This window comes from Cricetulus griseus, chromosome 7 (assembly GCF_003668045.3).
Source record: "Cricetulus griseus strain 17A/GY chromosome 7, alternate assembly CriGri-PICRH-1.0, whole genome shotgun sequence".
Taxonomy (NCBI): domain Eukaryota; kingdom Metazoa; phylum Chordata; class Mammalia; order Rodentia; family Cricetidae; genus Cricetulus; species Cricetulus griseus.
The window spans coordinates 67,712,931-67,738,687 of NC_048600.1; the positions used below are offsets into that span (position 1 = coordinate 67,712,931).

The window sequence follows — 25,757 nt, forward strand, 5'->3', positions numbered from 1 at the left end:
AGGTCCTCGCAATCTGAGCGAGCCAGGTGTCCCCAGGGCCTCAAAGTAAACCTTAGCTTTGCAGCCCTGAGGACTAGCACAACCGCGCAGGCTCTGCCTCGGTATGGCGTCCGTGGAGATGAACGCCAAAGTCCTTGCGCATGCGGCCTTCACGAAGCCAAGGGCACCCGAGATTGGGCGGGGCTAGCTCAGAGTGCGCCTGCGCACTGCCCTCTGTCGCTGAGTGAGCCGCAGTCTCTAGAGCCCCGGGGTGTTTCGGTCGCCTGTGGCCAACCTCGCCCGCAAACGCGGTGGTGTTGGGCTGCATCCCGAGCGGGTACATTGGAGGAGCACGGGACGCGGCCACCATGCCGGTGAGGAGCGCCGCAGGAGCTCCGACTCATCGTGGCGGCCCTGCTCGGGGGCGCGGCCGTTGCCATAGAAGCGCGCGGCGGGCGAGCGGGCGGGGCGGTGAGGCCGCGAGGCCTGGGCGTGGAAGGGCGACAGGGCGGCGGGGCTGGGGTCCTGCGAGCACCGGGATGGGGGTGGGGCACCCGGGACCCGCCCTGTTGCCCCACTGCGTGCTGCTTACCGCCCGGCTCGCGCTGCCCGGCAGCCGGGGCTTGGTGGCTGCCCGCCGCCGCGAGGGTCGTGCGGATGCCCGAGACCCCAGAGTCCACTCTTGGTCCTCGACTCCCCAGAGTGTAAGCTGTCATTCCTCTCCGGCGCCTTAGCTTATGGTGCAAAATGTAACCCGTAGGTGTCTTTGTGTGAGTACGCGGTGGCGATTTGGTTACCTTCTAAAATCTCACGGACTGTTAGCGTGCCATAATAAGGGGGTGGTTGTAAGTCTCGTTGGAGAAGACTTGAGCCCTGAAGGTTATTTATTGGTTATGAGCCCAACGACAGCTATTCAAATTGCCAGGACCCTTAGTTTCCACACAAACTTCTTGTGGTTTTTATCAGGGAAAGATAAAATAATGCACAGGACACTTGAAGGACAAGGGTTGGCATTCAGCACAAAGTGCTCAATGCTTCTTTCTTTTTTCTTCTTTTTGGTTTTTCGAGATGGGGTTGCTCTGTGTAGCTTTGGCTGTCCCGGAATTCTTTCTGTAGACAGAGATCCGCCTGCCTCTGCCTCCTGAGTGCTGGGATTAAAGACATGTGCCACCAGTGCCCGGCTCAATGTTTGTTTCTATTTATTGCTTTCACGGCACTTATAGCACAAATAAATAAAAGACCCACCATATTGGGGTTCAACCTGAAGATCAGGGAAGCAAAGCAGGCAAGCTACCAGAGAGCTCTTATCTCTAAAAGGGCTGGGCGTTCTTATTCTCAAGGTTGCTAGAGAATGAATGCCTGATACTGAGACCTTTCTCCTGTCTTATATACCTTTCCTAATACTGGGATTAAAGGTGTGTGATCCCAGGAGCTGATAACATCTTCGTGTGAGCTAATTCTCTTTGGGACTGGATCAATCTTGTGTAGATCTGGATGGCCTTGGACACAGAGATCCGTCTACCTCTTAATCCTGAGTTGTAGGACTAAAGGTGTGTACCACCACGTCCTAGTTTCTGGCTGCTGGGATTAAAAGTGTGTGCCTGTCTTCTATGACTTGTGGCTGACTTTGCTTTCTGAATACTCAGGCAAGTTTTAATAAATCATAAATAATAAAGCACCACAGGTGTTAATTCAATAAACAGCTGTATATATGCTAACCATGTAGGTGGTAGGGTTGGTTGAGCAAAACTTGCCAGGCATTTTTTAAATTCAATTTTATGTGTATGAGTGTTTGCCTGAATGCATGTATGTGCACACATGCCAGGGAAAGGCAGAAAAGGGCTTGTGGCTCTTTTGGAACTGGAGTTATAAGCAGTTGTGAGCTGCCATGTGCATGTTGGAAACTGAGTCCAGGTCCTCTGCAAGAGCAGCAAATGGTCTTAACCACTGTGCCATGCCTCCAGCTCCATTTGGCAAGTTTTTGACTTTGGAGAAAGAGAAGCTTGCCTTTTGAAGCAGAGGTGAAAACCATACACACTAACAGAGAAAAGACAGTGTTAATAAAATGAAGTGGATGAGTGGTACATGATAGAAATAGGCTCTGATTAATTGGCAAATGTTGCCATAAAAGAATGTTGACCTACAGATACAGACCTACTTTTGTTTTTAAAAGACTTAAATTGCAGCCCGTTGGTGGTTGTGCATCCCTTTAATCCCAGCACTCTGGAGGCAGAGGCAGGCGGATCTCTGTGAGTTCGAGGGCAGCCTGATCTATAGAGTGAGTTCCAGAACAGCCAGGGCTGTTAAACAGAGAAACTCTGGCTCAGAAAACCAAAAATAAAATAAAATAATAAATAATAGATATGTAATAATAAAATAATAAAGAGAGAATTCAATGCTATCCTTAGCATATAGTGAGTTCCAGACTGCCCTGTATCATGAGACCCTGTAAATTTGAGCCAAATAAAGAAATTTTATGCCCCTTGACTGCTTGTTGGAACTCAGGTGGAGATAGATTGTCAGATATCAATCCAGAAGCAAACAAGAGTAAAACAGTATCCTTGAAAAGCAGGATGTGCGCTCAGGAAAAAAAAAAAAAAAAAAAAGCACATTTGACCTAGTCAGAGAAGTATTCCCAAAGGAAGTGGCTGCTGACCTGAAAACTGAAGGATTAAATAGATATTATCTAAGTGAATAAGGATTCCAGGAAAAGATCATGAAACCCAGGGTGTTGTGGCTGAGAGGAGGCAGAGTATTTTGTAAAACCTAGAGACCTTTCTATACTGCCATAACTTTTTTTTTTTTTATTTTGGGCTTGTCATCTGTGGGAAAGTTTTACATTGGAGAGTATCATGATTTGATTTGTGTTTACACTATCATGTAGGAGGATAGATTGAAGGGCTGCTTAATTCGATGCAGGAGCACAGTTAGGAGACTGTCACGCAGGGCCCAGTGATGTAACTTAGCTTAGGGTAATGAAGGCTGAGTTGGAGAGAAGCATATCGATAGTAATAGGACTGTTTTGATTTAGTTTCTTAGTCATGTAAAAATTTGAAAATCAAAACTTTATACAAACATTCATTAGACATTTTTCCTTGTATGTCTTTGGCCTTCTCTGTCCTTAACTTACTGTTGTCTTCTGTAGAGATAGTAAGTCATGTATGGGTGTTTCATATGATAAAAATTTTACAAATGCATTCTAGAAAATGAAACTAGATGCCATGGGAGAGCAAAGGACCTTATACATTGTTGGTTTGTTTTGAGACAGGGCCTCACTGTATTATATGGGCTGGTCTCATACTCACAGAGAGATCCACCCACCTCTGCCTCCTGGAGTGCTGGGATCAAAGGTGTGCACCATAGTGCCTAGATTGACCTCTTACATTCTTGATAAAGCTTGTCAACCATGTTCACATGTGCTTTTTTGCAGGCAGGAAATTCAGAGGATGTCAGGGACTGTTGAGTAAATGTCATATATACTAGTCTATTTTCTGCATTTGAAGCATTTACTACAGATATAAACTAGAGTTTTCTCTCCTGTCTTTTGTATTGTAAAAGAAATTTCCTCTTTGCATCATATATATATGCATTTAATAAAGACTTGTGAGGTCTTAGCACATTCAGGGTGCTGAGGTAGAAAAATAGCCTTTTTCAATGATGAATTTAGGGCGATATGAATGTTCATTTCATTCTTTGTAAACATTGTCTCCACCAGATCAATAAATCCGAGAAGCCAGAAAGCTGCGATAATGTGAAGGTTGTTGTTAGGTGCCGGCCCCTCAATGAAAGAGAGAAATCGATGTGCTATAGACAGGCCGTCAGCGTGGATGAGATGAGGGGAACTATCACCGTCCATAAGACTGATTCTTCCAACGAACCTCCAAAGACATTTACTTTTGATACTGTTTTTGGACCAGAAAGTAAACAACTTGATGTATATAACTTAACTGCAAGACCTATTATTGATTCTGTTCTGGAAGGCTACAATGGTGAGTGAATAAGCAGCTTGCTTAAAAAAAAAACAAAAAACAAAAAAATCCCACTTTATTGTTGTAAAAGTAATGCCCACTAAGATAAGTAGTTTACCACTTGCAAGGACAACTTGATGAATTATGGTAAACATATACGGCTGTGAGACCTCACAGTACTGTTTAGAACCCTAATGTCATCCTCAAGCATTCCTTTCCACTGTTCTTGCAACCTCCCACCCTGCACCCTTTGATCTGCCATCACAGCACCATAGTTTTCTCTTTTTGAAATTTCATTTAAGTGACATCATAAAATGCCATCTTTTATTTATTTATTTATTTTTATTTTATATGTGTGAGTATTTTTGCCTATGTATAGGTCTGTGCTTGTACCACATGTGTGCAGTGCGTGCGTGCGTGAGTGCGTGTGTTGTGTTCACATTTTGGTTTGGTTTTTCGAGACAGAGTTTTTCTCTTTCTAGCCCTGGCTGTTCTCTGTAGACCAGGCTGATCAGAAGTCTTCCTATCTTCCTGCCTCTGCCTCCCCAGTGCTAGGATTAAAGGCTTTCACCACCATACCTGGCTTACTTTGTGATTTTTTTTTATACTACTGAATTGTGTTTCTTTATTGAGACAGGGTCTCATATAGCCTGGGTTGACCTTGAATTTGTTAGTACTTGAGGCTAGACTCGAACTCCTTCCTGATTCTCTAGCCGCCATCTCTCTGAATTGCATTCTGTTGTATGTCTGTAACACACACTGTCCATTTACCAATTGATGGAAATACAGCCTTTTTACTAAGATAAATAATGATGCTATATGTTTTTGTCTTGGATAGATCTCTGAATTTGGATTGTCAGTGGTAAGCATATATACAGATACAAATATGTATATATAGATACCCCATTACTCCAACATCATTTGATGGTGGTGGTGTGTGCCTTTAATCCTAGCACTTGGGGGCAGAGGCAGGCAGATCTCTGAGTTTGAGGCCAGCCTGGTCTACAAAGCATGTTCCAGGAAAGCTAGGGGTACACAGAGAAACCCTGCTTCCCACCCCCCAAAAAACCCAAAACAAAGCCAACAAGAAGTTCCTTCTTTTGCTATTGAATTGGCTTTTGGGGGGTGGGGGAAATGTTAAAAATCAATCTACATAAATATGTGTACTTACTTTTGGACTGCTTGTCCTATTCCATAGCTAGTCTGCCTTGATAGCAGTAGCTTTGTAGTGCTGTTGAAGTTAGGTAGCAACCATTCTCCAACTTGGCTGAGTTTGTTTGTTTGTTTGTCTTTTTTTTGTTTTCAAAATTGGTTTTGCCCTTTGTATTTTCATATACATTTTATAACCAACTTGACAGTTTCCATAAAATACCTTTTGGGATATTGATCCAGTTGTGTTGAATTGCTGTACTGACACTAAGGAGTCTTCTGTTTCATTAACATGACTGTCTGTTTATGTCTTGCTTAATTAAACTCTCACTTCTTCTAATAGTTTTCATGTTATTCTTTGTGTGTGTGTGTGTGTGTGTGTGTGTGTGTGTGTTTCGAGACAGGGTTTCTTTGTGGGTTTGGAATCTGTCCTGGAGCTAGCTCTTGTAGACCAGGCTGGTCTCGAACTCACAGAGATCTGCCTGCCTCTGCCTCCCAAGTGCTGGGTTTAAAGGCGTGAGCCACCACTGCCCAGCTTCATGTTGTTCTTATAAGTTTAAAAATTATGTTTACTTACTTACATGAGGACATGTGTATAACAACCAGAAGACAACTTGGGGGAGTCATTTCTTGCTGTCTACAATGGAAATCCCAGGAATAAACTTAGTTGTCAGGTTTGGTGACAAGTGTCTTACCCACTCAGCCTCTTTCTTGCCTACTTCTCAGCATTCTATTGTAAATAGAATTGTGTGCTTAATTTTATCTTGTGACTAAGTATTGTTGATATACAGAAATATGTATATATACAGAAATATGACGGGCGGTGGTGGTGCACACCTTTAATCCAAGCACTCAGGAGGCAGGTGGATCTCTGTGAGTTTGAGGCCAGCCTGGTCTACAGAGTGAGTTGCAGGATATCCAGAGCTACGAAAAGAAACCCTGTCTCAGAAAAAAACAAAAAAAAGCACAACAACAACAAAATAACGTGTATATATATACCTGTATACATATATATCTGTATACATACATACATACATATCTGTATACAGAAATGATTTTTGTTTTTGTTTTGTTTTATTTTGGTTTTTCGAGACAGGGTTTCTCTGTATTGCTTTGGAGGCTGTCCTGGAACTTGCTCTGTAGACCAGGCTGGTCTCAAAATCACAGAGATCTGCCTGCCTCTGCCTCCCGAGGGCTGGGATTAAAGGTGTGCACAACCAGTGGCCGGCATGTATTTGGTTTTTAAGTATTTTTTCTTATTAAGATAAAATTGAAGTGACATAAATCCACTCATCATTTTATAATGTAGGACTCATAGGTTTTCAGTGGATCACAGTGTTCTTAGACAGTTTCCAGCTACCCGAGAAGGATTCTGCATCTCAGTGTCAGCCACTTGGTCCTCTCACCTTGGTCCTTGGTGCTCTGCTGAGTTTTCCTGCCCTGGCATTTCATGGAAAGGGACTCACATACCAAGTAGTCTTTTATCTGGCTTCTTTCATTAGCACAGTGTCTTCTAGGTTCCTTCTTATTGTAGAATGAATCGGTATTCATTCAATAACCAAATAATATTCCATTGTATAGATGCATTTTATTTGTACTTTTATCAGTTGAACATTTGGGTTGTTTCTGCTTTATGGCTGTTAGAAATAATGTTGTTATGGATACTCTTGTACATGCTTTTAACTTTTCTGAGCATACACACCTAGGAGTGGGATTGCTGAGTCTCACGAGGTAACTTCATTTGACCTTTTGAAGAACTGCCAAATGGTATTTCATAGTGACATCACCATTTCGTATTCCTACTAGCAATGTGAGCGTCCAGTTTCTCCATGCCCTTGCCAGCATCTGTTACTGTCATTTTGGTAGTGTTGGCCTAATGGCACAAAGTGCTGTTTCATGACTTGCAGTTGATTTTATATATTGATTTCATATATTTAGCAAGGTTGTATCCTGCAACCATGCTAAACAGTAATTCTAGTTGGTTTTAGTGTTTGCCCCTCGGGTGGGGGATGGAGATCAAATTCAGACCCTTATACTTAAAAAAAAATTCTCTAGGATTTTCTACATACATAATTATATTGTCTGCCAGTGAAGACAGTTTTTACTTTTCTTTCCAACCTTTTGTCTTCAATTTCGTTTTGTGTTAACCTTTCTGGTCCCCACATGGTGATTTGCGTCTTTTTTTTTCCTGACTGGAGATTTATACTTGGGGTAGTTTTCACTTTTCCTATATTGCGTCATGTTTTCTATCTGATTTCTGTTCAAATCTTAATTGCTCCTTTTCTCTGACTTTGGATTTAATTTTCCTCTTGCTCTCTCTCTCTCTTTTTTTTTTTTCCTTTTGATTGTTGTTTGTTGGAAACAGAGTCTCTCATGTAGACCTGGCTGTCTTAGAACTGACTCTGTAGGCCAGCCTGGCCTGGGACTCAGAAGTTCTTCTACTTCTGCCTCCAGAGTGCTGGATAAAAGGCCTGAGCCACTATACCCAGCCTCTGTTTTCTTAAGGTGGGAACTGAGGTTGCTGTTTAGTCGTTTCATGTCTCTAATATAGTTTAGTAATATATCCTGCCCTCACATAACTGCTTTAGTGTCACCTAAGACTTTGACATACAAATCATGTTTTCACTTACACCCATTTCAGAATGCTTTCTTGTGTGTGTGTGTGTGTGTGTGTGTGTGTGTGTGTGTGTGTGTGTGTGTGTGTGTGTGCGTGCGCGCGCGCGCGCGCGCGTGCCTTGATGTTTGTGCCGAATGCTTGCATGTATTACCCACATGTGTGCAAAGGCTAGAAGTCAACCTTGAGTGTTGTTCCTCAGGAGGGATCTTCCTTGTTTTTGAGATAGGGAGCTGGGTAGGCTAGCTAGTGAGCTCCAGGATCCTCCTCAGTGTTGGAATCCAAGCGAATGTCACCACCTCTGGCTTTTTATGTTGTGATTGAACTCAGGTCCTTGTGCCTGTGTGACAAGCACTTTACCCATTGAATCATCCACCTCATTGATTCTTTAATACTTTGTTTATATGTTATTTATATTTAGTTGAGATATTTTGTGGGGTTTTTTTCCAGAGGTTTTCTGTTGATTCTACACTAATTTAATTTTAGCTAGTGTTGTGTGATAAAGATTAATTAAATTAACACTTGAAGCTAGTGAACATACTTTTGTGATTTGAATCTTACTAGGTTTATTGAGACTTTTTTCCTTCCCTGGAATGTAATGTATTATTAAATGCCTTGTGTATATTTGAAAAGGCTGTGTGTTCTACTGTTGAGGCAGGGGTATTCTTTTAACATTTACTAGTCAGTTGGTTTGCTAGCATTGTTCAGCTCTTTTGTCTTTTTGATCTGTCAATCACAGAGAAATCTGAGTACATTTTCTGATTTGCCTTTTTTTTTGTTAAGCAGGGTTTCACTAGGAACCTTTGGTTGACCTTGAACTCAGTGCTGGGATTAAACATATGAACAACCATGCTGGACTTCCTACTTTTTGTTCTTTCCTTTTCTTATATTTTGGGACTCTGTGAGAAAGTGCATGAATACTTAGGATTTTTTTGCCATCGTGGTGACTTTTTGTTTTGTTTTGTTTTGTTTTGTTTTGAGACAGGGTTTCTCTGTGTAGCTTTGGAGCCTATCCTGGCACTCGCTCTGGAGAACAGGCTGGCCTCGAACTCACAGAGACTTGGTGACTTTTTTTTTTAAATTGTGAAATTGTTCTTTTCTGTTTTTTCTTTTCGTTCTTTCTTTCTTTTTCTGCCCCAGGGCTTCATGCTTGCTAGGCAAGTGCTCTACCACTAAGCTACGTCCTTTACTCTGTGAAATCATCCCCCTTACTCTGCTCTGGAACTGGCTATGTGTGGTATTGATATAGACACTTTAACTTTTCTTTTAATTGTTCTTAGCATGGTGTGTCTTTTCTCCATCCTTTTAATCCATTTGTGTTTTGATATTGAAATATTGAAAGCACATTTCTTTTCTAAAAAGTGTACTTGTGTGTATCTGTGTGTGTGTGTGTGTGTGTGTGTGTGTGTGAGAGAGAGAGAGAGAGAGAGAGAGAGAGAGAGAGAGAGAGAGAGAGAGAGAGAAATGGGAGGAGAAAGGCATGTACTTGGCCAAGGGCTTGTGTGGAAGCCAGAGGACATCTCCGTGGAGTTGGTTCTCATCTTTCACTGTCACAGTGGGGCCAGGGTTCAGACTCAGGTGACCAGATTAGCATGGCAAGTGCCTCTTTCCCACAGAACCATTTCAGTGTCCTGGAAGTGCAGTTCTAGTAGGGAGCTGCAGTGGAGCTTGCCCCACCATCATCACAAGTGTGTCTTTCTCCTCAGTTGACTTGAAGACTTTTTGCTTTATTGTTGGTTTCATTTCATTTGATTGCCGTATGCTTTGCTGGGTCTTTCTTTGTGTTTGTGGTACTAAACTTTTTGGGTTTGTAGATTACAGATTGCATCCATTGTGGGAAATTTTCTGCTGTCTTTCTTTAAATAGTTTTAGTCCTTGTCCTTATTTCTTTTGGAAACTCCAGAGATGTGTAGGAACACTGAAACTGTCCTGTGGCTGCCTGATGCTCTGCTCCACTTTTGTTTTCTGTCTTCTCTGTTTTGCTTGTAGGATTATGTTTTCTAAAGTACTGATCCCTCTATGATGCCTCGTTTGCTCTTAGCACTCTCACTGCACTTTCCACCCCCCACCCTGTGGTCTATGTGTCTACATGCCTGGGGTCTTCATCTCTCACATCCATATCTCTAGCCCTGTTGATTGCTTGGGCACTAATTCTGGCAGCTCTCGCTTTGATTTGGTTTTAGTTGACTGATCTCTTTTTTTATTATTATAAAATATTCTTTTTTAAGAAAAGATTTATTTATTTTATGTATGAGTGCTCTATCTGCATGTACAATTTTATGCCAGAAGAGGGTATCAGATCCCACTATAGATGGTTGTGAGCTACCATGTAGTTTCTGGACATTGAATTCAGTACCTCTGAAAGCGTAGCCAGGCCTCTTAACTGATGATCCATCTCTCCAGCCCTGACTAACTTCTCTGGTAGGCCATATCATTTTGCTCTTTTGTGGATGTGGCAATTTCTGGTTGGATGCTAGACATTGTGAATTTTACCATAATTCTTGGTCTTTTTTAGTTCTATAAACCTTTTGTTCTCAGAGCAGTTACTTGAAAACCAGTTTGACCCTTTTAGGGAGACATATTCTCATTCTCTCTTCTTTGTTCCTCACCTACCCCCTCCTGCCCCTTTTCTTCCTTTCTTTCTTGTTGGTTTGGAGTCAAGGTCTCATGTAGCCTAAGTTGACCTCGAACTTGCTATATAGCCCAGGTTGGCCTCAGACTCACATATAGCCCAGAATGATTTTGAATCCTCCTGTTCTGCCTTCCAACTTCTGGTATCATAGACATGTGCCACTATGCCTAGTTTCAGATCTCTTTCTAGATTGGCTAATAAAGACCAGAACAGTGCTCCATCCTTCTCCACTATTGAGGTAAGATCCTTTTGTGTATTGTACTAAACATCCTGTGAATTGTGGTGTTTTCCAGTCTGTTTGTTCTTGGCTAGTGTGAATACTGATCATTCTTTCCAATCTTTCCAAACATGCTTCTCCCCCACCCCCATTGGATGGCTTCCTTCCTCCTCCATGTATTCTGGTGGGTACTCATACTTGAGCATCCTTTGCCAATGTCCAGAGTGTTCTTTTCATCCCTCTCCCCAGGACACTGCCTCCTCCAGATTTTGGTCACTTGAGTCTCATTTTGGAGTTCTCACAGGAAGTCTGCTGGCCTCTATTTGTGGCCTTCTCTTGTTCTGTGACCTGGATTTGTTGGTCTTTCCTAAGCTCTGTATTTGACCTTATTCAGCAAGCATTTGCCTGTGTCTGCTGTAGGCTGAGGAACTAGGGTGAATGAGGGCCCAGTCTCAGTCCTCAGGTGAGGCTGAAGAGGTAGCATAAGACTAAGCCAACCCAGGCCCTGGCATAAGGAAGTTTTCTCAGGGCTTTAGTTAAGGGCAGGAGCATGGAGACCAGAATTTTGTTTGGCTTTTGAGACAGGATTTCTTTATGTAGCTCTGACTGTCCTAGAACTCACTATATAGGCCAGTCTGGCCTTGAACTCACAGAGATCCACCTGCCTCTGCTTCTGCCTCTGCCTCCTGGGTGCTGCGCTAAAGGTGTATGCCGCCACACCTGGATTAGATTGTTTTTTAATTAATTGTTTTGAAAACTCTTGCTTTCATTTTTTTCTACTTTCAATTCTAGCCAGGATATTTGGTTAATTTAGTCTTTATTACTCCATCTTAGTTAGTTTCTCTGTGTAGTTTTGGAGCCTGTCCTGGCACTCACTCTATAGACCAGGCTGGCCTTGAACGAACAATCTACCTGCCTCTGCCTCCCAAGTGCTGGGATCAAAGGTGTATGCTGCCACCGCCAGCTAATACTTGATACATATTGTACATTGGTTGAATGTGTACTAGAATATGTTTTTGTTTTTGAGACAGGGTTTCTCTGTGTAACTCTGGCTGTCCTGGAACTTTAATGCCTCTGAGTGCTGGCATTAAAGACATGTGCAACCACCATTTGGCTTTTTTTTTAAACAGTCTTATGTCGTAGTCCAGGCTACCCTCAAACTTGTAATGATCCTCTTACATTTTCCTTTCCAGTGCTGGGATTATAGATGTGTTCCATTGTGCCCAGCTTTAGAATCAAGTTTTATTTTAGGGAGTATGTTATATGACAGTGTCAACAGCTTAATTTAAGATTCATTGTCCTGGATCATCAGACTCTGGAAATAACAGACTTTCTGCACCATTCTCAGGGACCATTTTTGCATATGGACAGACTGGGACAGGCAAGACTTTCACCATGGAAGGCGTCCGTGCTGTGCCAGGGCTCAGAGGGGTCATCCCAAACTCATTTGCTCACATATTTGGTCACATCGCAAAAGCAGAGGGTGACACAAGGTGAGAGAGTGCTTCCATTTCCTAATAGTGAGAGGTTCAGACCTGAGAAAGACCTCAAGGCATCAAATTTATAAACATATTTAAGACATTGAATATTCCTTTGTACTTGCAGGTTTTTGGTTCGAGTGTCATACTTGGAGATATATAATGAAGAAGTTCGAGACCTTTTGGGCAAGGATCAGTCTCAGCGGTTGGAAGTAAGGATGGACTTGGAGTTAAGATAAAAATTGAAGGGCAGGTTGTGGTATCACACGCCTTTAATCCCAGCAGTCAGGAGGCAGAGGCAGGTGGATCTCTGTGAGTTCTAGGCCTGGTCTACAGAGTGAGTTCTAGGACAACCAGAGAGGCCTGCTCTTTTCTGAAGGGAAAGGGAGGACCAGTGGGTCTAGGGAGAGAGGGGACGTCCAGGGGCAGAGGGAAATGGGGACTGGGAGGAGTAGAGGAAGGGGATGCTGTGGTTGAGATGTACTGTGTGAGAAAAGAATAAATAAAAAGAAATATGAAAAAATTTGGAATAGAGTGCTTGCGAAATTAAGATCCCTTTTGTACAACAGGTACTTTTAAAAAACTACCTGCATCCTTTCCCTTAGCTGGGTGTTGGTGGCGCACACCTTTGATCCCAGCACTCGGGAGGCAGAGGCAGGCGGATCTCTTTGAGTTTGAGGCCAGCCTGGTCTCCAGAGCGTGTGCCAGGATAGGCTCCAAAGATACACAGAGAAACCCTGTCTCGGAAAAAAACAAACAAACAAACAAAAAACTACCTGCATGTGTCATTTATAAGTACAAACCCATTTGAGCATAAGACACTGAAGTATGGCTGCTGAGTTCGGGTGGTAAATTTGGGAGATATTGCCATCTTAAAATATTTTTAGATACAAGACAAACAAGAAAAGATGAGCCTTTTAGACACTAGTATTGGAATATTTTTATTTTTGTAAGTGCCCAGTTTGATTTTTCTATTTGAAAATCCTTGCCAGTGTTCTCCTATCCCAAAGCAGTCTGTCTTCTATTTTTGTAAGTCTTAGGTTAAATATCATGTTGCAGAAGCTTACCCTGTTACTTTTAACTAGCTTGTCCCTGAATACATTCCCAGGGCTGACAAGATGGTTCAGCCAGGTAAAGGGGCTTGCCACCAAGCCTGAGGACCTGAGTTTAATCTCTGGGATTCACATGTGAAAGGAGAGAACCAGCTCCTATGTGTCTTCTGACCTCATGTGTGCCCTGGCATGCACCACACACACACACACACACACACACACACACACACACACACACACACACACAACACACACACACACACACTCCTATGTGTCTTCTGACCTCATGTGTGCCCTGGCATGCACCACACACACGCACGCACGCACGCACGCACCACGCACCATGCACACACGCACACATAGGCATGCACGCACGCACTCAGTGAACTATCCTTTCATACTATCTTGTATTTTATTCATGACATCATCACATTTAATTTTGTGTGCAGTATTAATTTGTACTGATGTATTGCTTACTACCTTTGTGAGGTATGGGCATTGTTTATAACCATATTCAACTATCTTCCCATGTATAACAGTAGACGCTCAGTAAGTAACTGGAAAACTTATTGTTATAAATATAAAGTCTTAGCATGATTTTTGTTCACTTTTTAGGTTAAAGAAAGGCCTGACGTGGGAGTATATATCAAAGATTTATCAGCCTATGTGGTCAATAATGCTGACGACATGGATAGAATCATGACATTGGGCCACAAAAATCGTAAGTGTGGTACATAATATGAAATGCCTACATTGGAATGCTGGTTGAGAAGCAAATAAATAATGCCTTTTGCCCCATAGATATTGAATTTTTGTTTAATCTTTATTATGTATACAGTGTTTTATCTGCATGCCTGCAGACCAGGAGAAGCCACCAGATCTCATTATAGATGATTGTGAGCTACCATGTGGTTGCTGAGAATTGAACTCAGTGCTCTTAACCTCTTAGCCATCTTTCTAGCTCCAAGGCTGAATTTTTTTAAAAAGTCACGTATTTTATTTACTATCTAGGGAACATATATAAGTGAACAATAACAGATTGTTTTTCATGCTGACTGAAGTTTCCTTTTCATTAGTACCAATCTCCCTCCCTCCCTCCCTCCCTCCCTCCCTCCCTCCCTCCCTCCTTCCCTCTCTCCCCTCTCCTTCCCTCCTTCCCCTCCCTCCCTCCCTCCCTCCCTCCCTCCCTCCCTCCCTCCCTCCTTCCTTCCTTCCTTCCTTCCTTCCTTAATTATTTCAAGACAGGGTCTTACTATCCTAGTAAGATTTTATTTCTTTTTATTTTATTTGTATGAGAGTTTTGAGTTTTGCCTGCATGCATGGAAGTGCATCACATGTATGCAGTGCCCACAAAGGTCAAAAGAAGCCATAAGATTTCCTGGCACTGGAGTTACAGACAATTGTGATCAGCCAAGAGTGCTGGGAACCAAACCCAGGTCCTCTGAAGAACAGCAGGCACTCCTAACTTTAGGATCATCTCTCTCCAGCCTCTTTTTTGTTTGTTTGGTTTTTGTTTTCTTGATAAAGGATCTCTCTACATAGCCTTGGCTGTCCTGGAACTCACTGTATATACCAGGAGGGCCTTGTACTCACAGAGATCTGCCTGTTTCTACCTCCTAAGTGCTGGTATTAAAAGTGGTGCCACCAAACCCCACTCTCCATCCTCTTAATAGTACCAGTCTTTGAAGCTGTCATACTGTTACAGCTTGCTCATTAAAATATTGGTAACATTTTGGTTGAGCACTTAGTGAGTGGGAAATGCTTGTGCTGTGCGCTTTATGGGGATGATCAATTAGTCTTTACTGTAGTCTATGGGGACATAAAGTTCCTACTTCATAAATAAGGACACTGAGATGTATTTTAAATACCATGTCTAAGGTAATATAATTGCTAAGTGGTAGGGTGAGTGTTTGAACGTAGGCTACTAGTCTGAGTTAGCCAGAATATATACTGCTTCCCTTCTGTTGAAAAGAAAAGCAAAATTAAGCTAACATTTTCTCCTTCTAGTAATTGTTGCAGATTTTTAATCTAAAGGGTAAAAATCTTGCCAGGTATGATAGCATATACCTTTAATCCTAGTGTTCAGGAAGCAGAGGCAAATGGACCTCTGAGTTTGAGGCCAGCTTTGTCTGCATAGGGAGTTTTAGGCCAGAAAGAAAGAACTATCTTCCCCATGCTGGCCTCAAACTTGTGATCCTCCTATCTCAGCCTCCTAATTTACTAGGATTTCAAGAATGAACTTCCACACTGATTGCTTAGCATGTGTTAAAATTTGTTTGTTTGTTTGTTTTTAGCAAAGTCTTACATGTAGCCCTGGTTGGCCTGAAACTTATTGTATAGATGAAGCTGCCTCACTGAGTTCCGTCTGCTTCTGCACCATCTGTGCCCAGCTCTTCATGTTTTAACAAAGTTCCTGTGGGACTGGCATCTTTTGATGTTACTGGATATGAATCCATCTATTGTTTTTAGTAGCCCTTTATTGACTTAGCTATTCCATAGTAGATTAACTGATGTTGTTGTTGGTCCTTTCTGTTTCAAACTGTGGGTAACACTGATTCCTCGTGCAACATCTAATGTGTGTGTGTGCAAATCATTTTGCAGTTGGGGAGTCCCAAACATAACTCTCTAGAGAGAGTTGTCAGCAATTTTTCCCCAGTTATTCAACACTTGTTTCTTTTCTTTTCTTTTCTTTTCTTTTCTTTCTTTTTCTTTTTTTTTTTTTTGGTTTTTCGAGGCAGGGTTTCTCTGTGGCTTTGGAGGCTGTCATAGACCAGGCTGGTCTCGAACTCACAGAGATCCTCCTGCCTCTGTCTCCCGAGTGCTGGGATTAAAGGCGTGCGTGCGCCACCAATGCCCATCAACACTTGTTTCTTTTTATGGTGTAATTTTTTTGAAGAGAGAAGATCTTGCTGTTTCCAAGGCTGGCCTAGGCCACCTGGGTTAATGCATTCTCCTGCCTTGGCCTCCTAAGTATACACCACCATGTCCAGATTCATAGATAGTTATAATCTTTACATAGTAATATTTGGGAGTCAAGTGAAGAATGTTATTCTGTGATTATATTTTTGGTTTTGGGGGCTTTTTGGGGGGGAGGGTTCGAGACAGGGTTTCTCTGTGGCTTTGGAGGCTGATCTAGAACTAGCTCTTGTAGACCAGCCTGGTCTTAAACTCACAGAGATTCGCCTGCCTCTGACTCCCGAGTGCTGAGACTAAAGGTGTGCGACACCACTGCCCAGTGATTATAATATTTGGGAATGAAGTAAAGAATGTTATGCTATGATTATGTTTTAAAGTGAGTACATTACAGATTCTTTAATTATAGTGTGAATTATGAAAGAAGTATACAGTGGCCGAACACCTGTAGTTTATGGTTAGTCATAGTCAGTGGCTTTGACTGTGATGCAATCAAATATTTTAAACGTTCCAGGTATTTAATTAATAAAGGCACTCTCTGGGCTGAGGCTAGCTCAGTTGGTAGAGTGCTTATCTAGCATGCATCAAGTCCTGGGTCAATCCCCAGCACTCTATAAACTGTGGGTGGTGGTGCTCAAGAGGTAGAGATAGGAGATCAAAGTTCAAGGATAGCCTGGGTTACAGGATACCCCTTCAAAACAACAAAAAAAGTAAACATCAAGTCATTCTGTTACCGTTTTTTAAGGGTTTCTTTTCTTCGTTAAAGGTTCTGTTGGTGCCACTAACATGAATGAGCATAGTTCAAGATCCCATGCCATCTTTACAATTACTATAGAATGTAGCGAGAAGGGCGTTGATGGAAACATGCATGTCAGGATGGGGAAGCTGCACCTTGTGGATCTCGCAGTAAGTAACAGGATGCTACTTAAGGGAGAGTTTGTCCTTGTGGTCCTTTTATCTGTTAATAAGAATTAAAGCCAGAAGGTGTGGTACTTGTGATTTTAAGTTGCTTATTACTGTGGGATATCTGACAATGAGAAGATGTAGTAGTGTTATGATGCTGTGCTTGTTTGTTCGTCTCCTGCCTAGGCTCTCTGTCTCTTCATACTTCTTCCTTCATTATTGTGAAGTGAATTCCAGATGTTACATGAATTTTTTTGAATTACTTTAAAAACCAGATTTTAGAAAACTGTATTCTTGATTTTAAAAAACTTTTAGTTTTTGTCTGTTTATCACTAGGGGTCAGAAAGACAAGCAAAGACTGGAGCCACAGGACAGCGCCTCAAGGAAGCTACAAAAATCAACCTTTCACTGTCTACCCTGGGCAATGTCATTTCTGCCTTGGTGGATGGGAAAAGCACCCATGTGCCGTATCGAAACTCTAAACTGACACGTCTTCTGCAGGATTCGTTAGGAGGGAACTCAAAAACCATGATGGTAAGACTTCAGTTACAGCATACTTACTTCATATAAGGCTAATTTCAGATTCTAATTTATTCCCATAATTGATGTGAACAGCATTTTTCAGGTCAATCCCTTTTCTTTGTGTAATACAACATGTAATTAATTGTCCATGGTTGTATTGTTTCCATACCTGTATGATTGATACTGGTTTTTAGAAGACCAAACTGCGTATGTGGCTTGGGCATTTGTTAATGGTGTTATTACTATCGGTGTAGAACAATTTATGTTTCTAATTCAACAGTGTGCAAATATTGGGCCAGCAGATTATAATTATGATGAAACCATCAGTACCTTGCGGTATGCCAACCGTGCCAAGAACATTAAAAACAAAGCGAGAATTAACGAAGATCCTAAGGATGCTCTGCTCCGTCAGTTTCAGAAAGAGATAGAAGAGCTGAAGAAAAAGCTTGAGGAAGGTAACTTCTCACAAAGATTACTGTCAGCTGAGGCATGCTGGTGACCACTGCATTTGCTTCCAAAATGACCTGCCAAGCAATAACCTCTAGCATTGATATTTGTCTATGTGTGTGCCTACGTGTATGTTGGGCATATGTGAGTGCAAGCACACACATGCCATGGGTATGTGTGAAGGTCAGAGGATGCCCATGGTAGCTGGTTCTCTCCTTGCACTCTGGTTCTAGAGATTGAACTCATGTCAGGTTTAGAGGGCAAATATTTTACCTGATGAACCCTTTGTTGGACCCTAACATTGACATTTAAAAATATTTCTGAGGAATATGGGTCTTTTAAGAAAATGTTTTCTAAGACCATCTAGAAGGTTACAAAGTTTGAAGTCTCAGCCAGTGGTGGTGGTCCACACCTTTAATGCCAGCATTTGGGAGGCAAAGGCAAGCCAGTCTTTTGAGTTTGAGGCCAGCCTGGTCTACAGAGTGAATTTCAGAACAGCCAAGGCTACACAGAGAAACTCTGTCTCAAGAAACCAAAACAAACAAAACAACAACAAAATAGTTTGAATTCCTGACTGATGGTGATAAGGAGCTTCCTTTTCAGTTCTGGGACTCCAAGGCTATCAACAAGGGGATGAGCCCTCTATGACTGGCACAGAGTCCCTGTACAGCAGGTGAAGAGCCTGGTGTCCAAGCCATTGGAGTCTCTGGGGAAAACTCAGAGGTGCCAGCTGCCGCTAGTGTGTCTGGGGAAAGCCAGGTTCTGAGAAAAAGGGTAGAGGATCACTTCACAGATAATAAAGTTGGCATTTTTAAATGGCCACTAGGTGGCATTTGTAGCCAGTATGTTTTTTAAGATCTTTCATTTCCCAGTTAGTGCTGAATGCATGCCTTCATTTTGATGATTTATTTCTCCCTCCCTCCCTCCCTTCTTCCCTCCCTCCCTCCCTGTCTTCCTCCCTGTCTCCCTCTCTTCTTCTCTCTCTCCTTTGGGACAGGGTGGCTTTCTGTAGCCTGGACTGTCCTGGAACTCATTATGTAGACCAGGCTGGCCTTGAACTTAAAGATTTGCCTGTTCTGTCTCCTAAGTGCTGGAATTAAAGGCATGTGCCACCACAGCCAGGTGTTGCTGCACCTCTTGGTCCTTGTGAGTGGTATGGCTGTGTGCATTGGATACACATGTTCGAGTCCTTGTACATACTATGCTGGGCACATATCCAGAGGCAGTCATAAGTCATATTCTTTGTATTGTGTTTCATTTTATTTGTGTCCTTCTGACCCTGTGCTCTGTAGGCAAAGGCCTGCCTCTGCCTCCCGCCTCTGAAAACAAAGGCATGTACCACCACCCAGCTAATTATCAAATTTTTAAAAATGCAAATGCAGGGGCTGGAGAGATGGCTCAGAGGTTAGGAGCACGGACTGCTCTTCCAGAGGTCCTGATTTCAATTCCCAGCAACCACATGGTGGCTCACAGCCATCTGTTATAAGACCTGGTGCCCTCTTCTGGTGTGCAGATATACTTGGAAGCAGAATGTCATATACATAATAAATAAATAAAATTTTAAAAATGCAAATGCAAAAATATTCAAATGCTACCACATAATCTGTGTGTATGTTTACACCTGTACTGACAGGTGTAAAAGAGATTTTAACTTCTCTTTTAGGACTGTAAAAATAAAATTTATAGCTAGGCATGAAGGTACACATCTTTAACCCAGCACTCAGGAGACAAATGCAGGCAGAGTGCTGTGAGTTCCAAGCCAGCTGGAGCTACATAATTAGAGCCTGTCTCAAAATTTACTTTTTTTAAAAAAGTAAAATAAAATTTCTGTGTACTCCGGGCGGTGGTGGTGCATGCCTTTAGTCCCAGCACTCAGGAGGCAGGGGCAGGTGGATCTCTGTGAGTTCAAGGCCAGTCTGGTCTATAAGAGCTGTCCTGGTCCAGGACAGCCTCCAAAGCCACAGAGAAACCCTGTCTCAACCCCCCCAAAAAAATTTCAGTGTACATTGTATGCGTGGTTGTACATGAATATAAGCATGTGCACACGCTTGTGATTAGGACAGAGGGGGTGTTGTTTCTCAGATACTATCCACTGTCTTGGTGAGCTAGGGGAAGACAGACCTGGAACTCCCCAAGAAGGCTGGGCTGGCTTGTCAGCAAACCTCAGGGATCCCTAGTCTCCACCTGATTATCAGATACACTATCTGTGAACATTTAAATAGATTTTCAATTTCTGTTTGAGCAATGAAAACTTTAGAGAATGGATATAGGCATTTTCTAAATAGACAGTGACTTGGTACAGACTAAAATTGTTAAATTTCTGTCCAAGGTGAAGAAGTGTCAGGTTCTGACGTCAGTGGGTCAGAGGAGGATGACAATGAGGTGGGTGAGCTTAGAGAAGATGGAGAAAAAAGGAAGAAGAGAAGGGGTAAGTGTTGTTCCTTTCTAACTGGTCACGACTGATTAGAATTGCTCCCTAATGATGCCTCCTTTATGTTTGGTATTTTTAATTATAGTAGTGGTTCCAGCAGGTTAACTTTGCACACATTCTCTCTTGCTGACACAGGATGCCATATTGTTGCTTGTAAAATTTTTAAGTTGTAAAATTCTGTGGTAGTAGGTACACTATCTTATAATTTTACAACTATGTTAGGTCCCTACCAGCTTTTGAAATTAGGATAAAGTTGGATTTTTCTTTAAGTGATGTTAACCTTTAAAACTCATTTGCCACTGGTAGGTTTGAATGAGGATCATAGTTTTTCACTGATCTTGGTAAACTGTGTCATTCTCACCCTTTGGGGCCGCTTCCAGCATGAAATAAGACTGCTCTGCTGAGGCCGCAGTGGCATGGAGAAAAGGATGTCCCTGCCTCATTTCAAACTCAGAGCTCAGCTCCTGCAGGCTGCTACACAGTCATGGTTAATCAGTTGTTGAAAACAAACCCATGACTGCTCTATGGGGAACCCAGATTAAAGACTGGAGATTCTGTAGGGCAGAAGTTGGCAGAGTACAGTGTGCTGGCCAAGTCCATATGGAACCCGTTTTTGTAAATGAATTGTTCTTAAAACAACCTCGATCATTTGTTTACATGTGGTCTGTGACTGTCACATCAAAGCAAGTGACCTTGCTGTTGGTCCTTTCTCAAAAACTGTTTATCAGTCCCTGACTTAAAAAATGTTTTTATTCATAGCTAGTTTTTCAGAGTAAACTATTGTTTTCTGACTTGAAGCAGATAGTACACTTACTAAAAATGAGTTTTATGTAGAAAAATGTACCACTGTTTAATATGTTACAATATTTTAACTATGTCTGAGAAGTGCTGAGAAGCTTAACATTTTTCTCTGAGCCTTGTCAATTATCAATTATGCTGTCACGCTTTAGACATAAGTCATTAAGTCTGGCAGCATGATGTCTTGAGGGGATGGGGAATTGGAAACAGTACCTTGTCTATAATGAAGGGCAACTGATTTCTGTAATGTGAATTGTGTGATTGTTTTTTTTTTTTATGTTTTAAAGCTGTTTCTTTTTCTTAGCAGCATTAATAGACTTTCATGTCACCAGGTGACATTTTGTCATTTCAACCCTCTGAATAATTATGTTTAGATGAGTAGTGGGGTTTGCCACTACTGCAGATCTGTAAAGAAATGCAGTTTTAACTCCCTGCATGGCTTTGTGACAAGGAAGCAGCTAAACTACTTACTTAGTTTTAAGCTAGAGTGAGTTGCTCTTGAATGCAGAGCTTGATTGTCCTCTAACTTCTTCCTGCAGAACTCAAGTTTTCTCTGTGTATTCTTGTTCATTTCTTGTTCCCTCTCTCTGGTTCCGTGGGCTCGTTTCTTTGTCTTGCAGGCAGTAGCAGCAGCAGTAGCTCAGACTCCACATGTTCTGTCATAGAGAAGCCTCTGGATGAGTTCTTGCCTCGTGAGTGGCGGCCCTCACCTTCTCTAACAGAGCTCTGGCTTCTCCATCACTCATGGGCTTCATTTGGGAGATGGCTGCCCCACTCCCTGTCATGACTGGTCCATGTTGGGCTCCCAATAGAAAAGCATGTGGCCCCACCCTGCCATGGCTTCAGTTAACTGTGAAACATAGGCCAGAGCCTATGTTTGAGACAGTGGAAGAGAGAATCATGCTTTTGCTGCTGAGATAATGTAAAGAGAGCTAGTAAGCTGTGTGAAAGAATAATTCTCAGGGTTCATTTTTATGCTTCATTATACATTTCTAATCCTGGTCAGTGAAAGAGATGTGAACAAGTCTTGAATCTCTACAAGTCCAAATTAATGGTTTTTGGTGCAGCAGCACCCAATGTAACAAGCTCCAAATAAAGAGATGCGTGAAGCCGGAGGCAGGAGAGAAGACTGAGTGTGTTTGACCCCGACTGGACGATTCCCCACCGCTAAGTTACCAGGTTAATTTTAAGACTTTTTCTGCAGTGTGATAAGAAAATTCAGAGTCACACAGAGTTCATAAAGTCTGTCTAGACTTCTGCAGTCTTAATTTTTTTTGTAAACCGTAAGTTGAAAAGCATTATTTAATTTTGTCTATTTCTACTTTGAGAAGAAAATGGGAGCGATGCTTGCTTCCGCCAGCTTGCAGCTTGCTGTCTCTTAGAGCATTATCTATGTCCTTACCTTTTCCAGACTAATGGCAGAAACCATTGCTTCTAGCTCTACTAGGGAAAATCTCAAGAATCTCAAGACACTGTGTCTGTTGACACCGTTGAAGCAAGTTACCAGAACATCTGACCTCACTGGATAATTTACAAAATACACGGCATTGTTCAGACACCACATAGGAGCACAGTTTCGTATTATAAACTGTGAAACGAGAGAAAATATCTGAGAGGAAGCTTTGTAATTTAATTTTCTGTTCTAAAACTTACCATTCTTAGAGAGTAGTTATATGAAAGTAGGTTATGAAATGAGTTGTTCCTTATTCAATTCAAGACTTTTTTTTTTCCAATTCAAGAAGCTTTAATTGCTGTTTTCATGCCTAGCACTTAACTTTTGTTGTCATAACATGGATGTGTTTGGGAGGTGGAGAAGAGGATTGCCCCAGCATGTGGTTGCTGTGTGTAACTTGTGTGTATGCCCCTCCCATTAAAAAATATGAATGGCAGTTTGATGTCCCTTGCTTGAATCATCAGTTGTCATTTATTTCTCTAGCCATTATTTAATTACCCAGAACAATCAACTCATAGGCTGAATGTAATAAGTTTGCTACTATACAGGTGCACTTCATTTTACGTAATTAGAGAAAGCTGCTTAAAAATAAGGTTGGAAAATAAAATATTGTGAACTTACTGCCTTTAAAATTCATTATCCCTTTTGTTAATCACATCAGTATGAACTATTCTGAAATAGTTTATCTGCCTAGTTGCTTCAGGTCTACCTGGTGGATTTTCTTAAAATGAGGGACACCTGTAATGGGTCTTTATATAGAAGAAACATTGAATTGGGAAATTTTGAAATGGACAATGAAATCTTTGTTACTTTTAACTTAGTAATTTTAAAAATTTACTTCAGTTTTGGTTTTGCCGTTTTAGATATTTTCCAGGTCTTAGTAGGTTCCCAATTCCATGTCTGTAATCCATCAGCATATGCACTGAGCTGTTCCACTCTCAGGGGGTTCTGTGGGCACCTGGGATTTCATGGGAACCACAGAGTGGATTGAGTCTAGCATTTGTGAGTGTCTTCTTATGGAACATGCTTTCTTTTTCTGTGGACCCTTTCAGTTTTGATTATTTGATTCATGTCTTTGCTCATGCTAAATGAATGCTGTTACACATCTCTCTGTTTTACAAAGGAAATAATGTTTTCCTTTCTTCCCTCCTCATCTCTGTGCACATGTTTCCTGTCTGCGACTCGCTTACCGCTTCTTTGCAAGACCAAGCAGGTTGGTGTGATTGGCTTGCACTCCACATGGTGCAGTTACTCATTTCTCAAGACCTTTTATTTAAGTTCTTCACATTTTTTTAATTTAATAATTTTTACAAGGTAAGTATCTGTCTTTTTTTAAATTCCATTTTAGCTACTTTAAAAAAAACTTTTTTCCTAAATTCCTAAAAATCCACTAAGCTAGTTTTTGAAAATACACTTATAAATTGATTCGACATTCAGGCATTTTCCTTTTTTGAAGGCCAAGAGTCAGTTATGTTGCCCACACCATGGGTGCTTGAGATACAGATGACATTAATCCAGCTGGCACTTGCTGCAGTGCCCCCCTTTCCTGCCCTGCCGGGTCACCTCCACTCAGGTGGCACCTGGCAAAAGGGAACAGAAGGGCTCACTACTTCTCTTTGACTAAGCTAAATACCTTTTATAGTATCAACATGCCTTTTGAGATTTGTTTGTTTGTTTTTTATTTTGAGACAGGGTTTCTCTGAGTAACAGCCCTGATTGTCCTGGAACTCGATTTGTAGACCAGGCTGGCCTTTAACTCCTGTCTGTCTCCCAAGCACTGGGGCCAAAGGCATGTGCCACCACTGCCCAGCTGCCTTTTTAGATTTATTTACTTAAAATTCTTGTGCAAAATTTTATCAAGGAGAACTAGAAAAGTTTCTGAGATTGGGTTTTTATTTTTGTTTTGTTTTTTAAATTGATTTGGTTGAGGAGACTGTGTATGTGTGTTTTGTTCTGTGAATGAACCCAGGGTGGCCAAGGATTGAGCTGCACCCTATCTCCTTTTTTAAGATCTCTTCAGAAGTCTATGTAGTCTCTTACCCATGGAGGGATCAAAGTGCTCATTGACTGCACAGGGGGCAGGTCACTTCGGCTCCCACTGGAGGCTGAGGCTTGTATCAGGGGAGCACAGGGTAAAACTTCATTCCTTAAAGATCTATGTACCGTAAAGATCAAGTTACTCTTGGTCATCAAAGCTTTTACACGGTCATATGTAGCTTCAACTGTTATGTGAAGAAAATACCATGGTTTGTCCCGATGATTCTGGCTAGAGCCACATGGACTTGAATGTGTGGGCTTTTGAACTGAAACCCTCTTGAGCAAGTGAGACGCTTGCTTCTTTCTAAAGCATGTGTTTGAGGGGGTTACAGGTAAGATGATCAGTTCATCAAGAGACAGTGCTTATATACTTTCATATGCAAACCCTTTTTGTAATATTCCCTCCTGATGGGTTTTTCAGACTCTTTATTATAACTCTTAGCAAAATAAAACACTACAAGTCCAAAATTCATACATTGATCCAGTCATTTAGTCTGTGCCCTTAGTACCTATGTCTTCACAACACTATTTTGGTTTTTAATGTGTTTGCAATTTTTCTCTAAACATTTGTAATCCTGAGGTGGAAGTTACATATTTTATTGTACCTGCACTTCCTGTAAACCTCAATTTAGACTTTTCTTCTCAAATTTTTTAATAACTATTACTATGGAGAGAAAAATCTTCTCAAGTAATTCATTGGGAATAGAAGTTAACTTATTTGTGAAAATTACTCTTCTATAGTGTAATTCAGAAGGTTCAAGGTAGGTGGCTGTGCCAATAGGCCTGGGCCCACCTCTGACACGGAGTGCAGTGAATCACACCACACCAGCCGCCTGGATCACAGCTCTTAGTTCCTCTTTGGTTTTGTGCTAAGATTTTGCTTTAGACTTTGGTTCTGTAGAAGGAAGGATGCCGTTAAACCCTTGAGTTCCTAATGAGATTTTGTCTTCAGAGTTGAAAAGCTTATGCATGCCCTGCCTTTTCTGGTTCCTACAAGAATATACTCAGATCTGTAGTGCCGCCATGATTGTTTTAGTCCCTTTTCCTTATTAGCAGGAGGGGCTGGGTTAGGGGTGGAGACATTAATCTGCAATCCTCTGTCCTTGTCCCTTGGGAAGGAAGTTGAGAATGACAAACTCTCCAGAGAGCCTCGGGTCTGACAGT

General features: G+C 41.7%; 1 protein-coding gene across 3 annotated transcripts in view; it reads left to right on the forward strand.

The window, feature by feature from the left end:
* Positions 1 to 207: 207 nt before the first annotated feature.
* Kif3a (kinesin family member 3A) overlaps positions 208 to 25,757 on the forward strand; it is a 36,876-nt gene continuing 11,326 nt past the window's right edge. The window contains exons 1-10 of one of the 3 annotated variants that reach the window (XM_027427530.2): positions 208 to 353; positions 3,695 to 3,968; positions 11,908 to 12,052; positions 12,165 to 12,249; positions 13,705 to 13,810; positions 16,769 to 16,908; positions 17,242 to 17,439; positions 17,708 to 17,882; positions 20,204 to 20,302; positions 23,761 to 23,769. In XM_027427530.2, coding sequence (XP_027283331.1) covers positions 348 to 353; positions 3,695 to 3,968; positions 11,908 to 12,052; positions 12,165 to 12,249; positions 13,705 to 13,810; positions 16,769 to 16,908; positions 17,242 to 17,439; positions 17,708 to 17,882; positions 20,204 to 20,302; positions 23,761 to 23,769 — 1,237 coding nt within the window. In that variant the 5' untranslated portion in view covers positions 208 to 347. Of the gene's footprint in view, positions 354 to 503; positions 684 to 3,694; positions 3,969 to 11,907; positions 12,053 to 12,164; positions 12,250 to 13,704; positions 13,811 to 16,768; positions 16,909 to 17,241; positions 17,440 to 17,707; positions 17,883 to 20,203; positions 20,303 to 23,760; positions 23,770 to 25,757 lie in introns of those variants that run through there. The other 2 variants (XM_027427527.1, XM_027427528.2) reach the window with 2 other exon arrangements.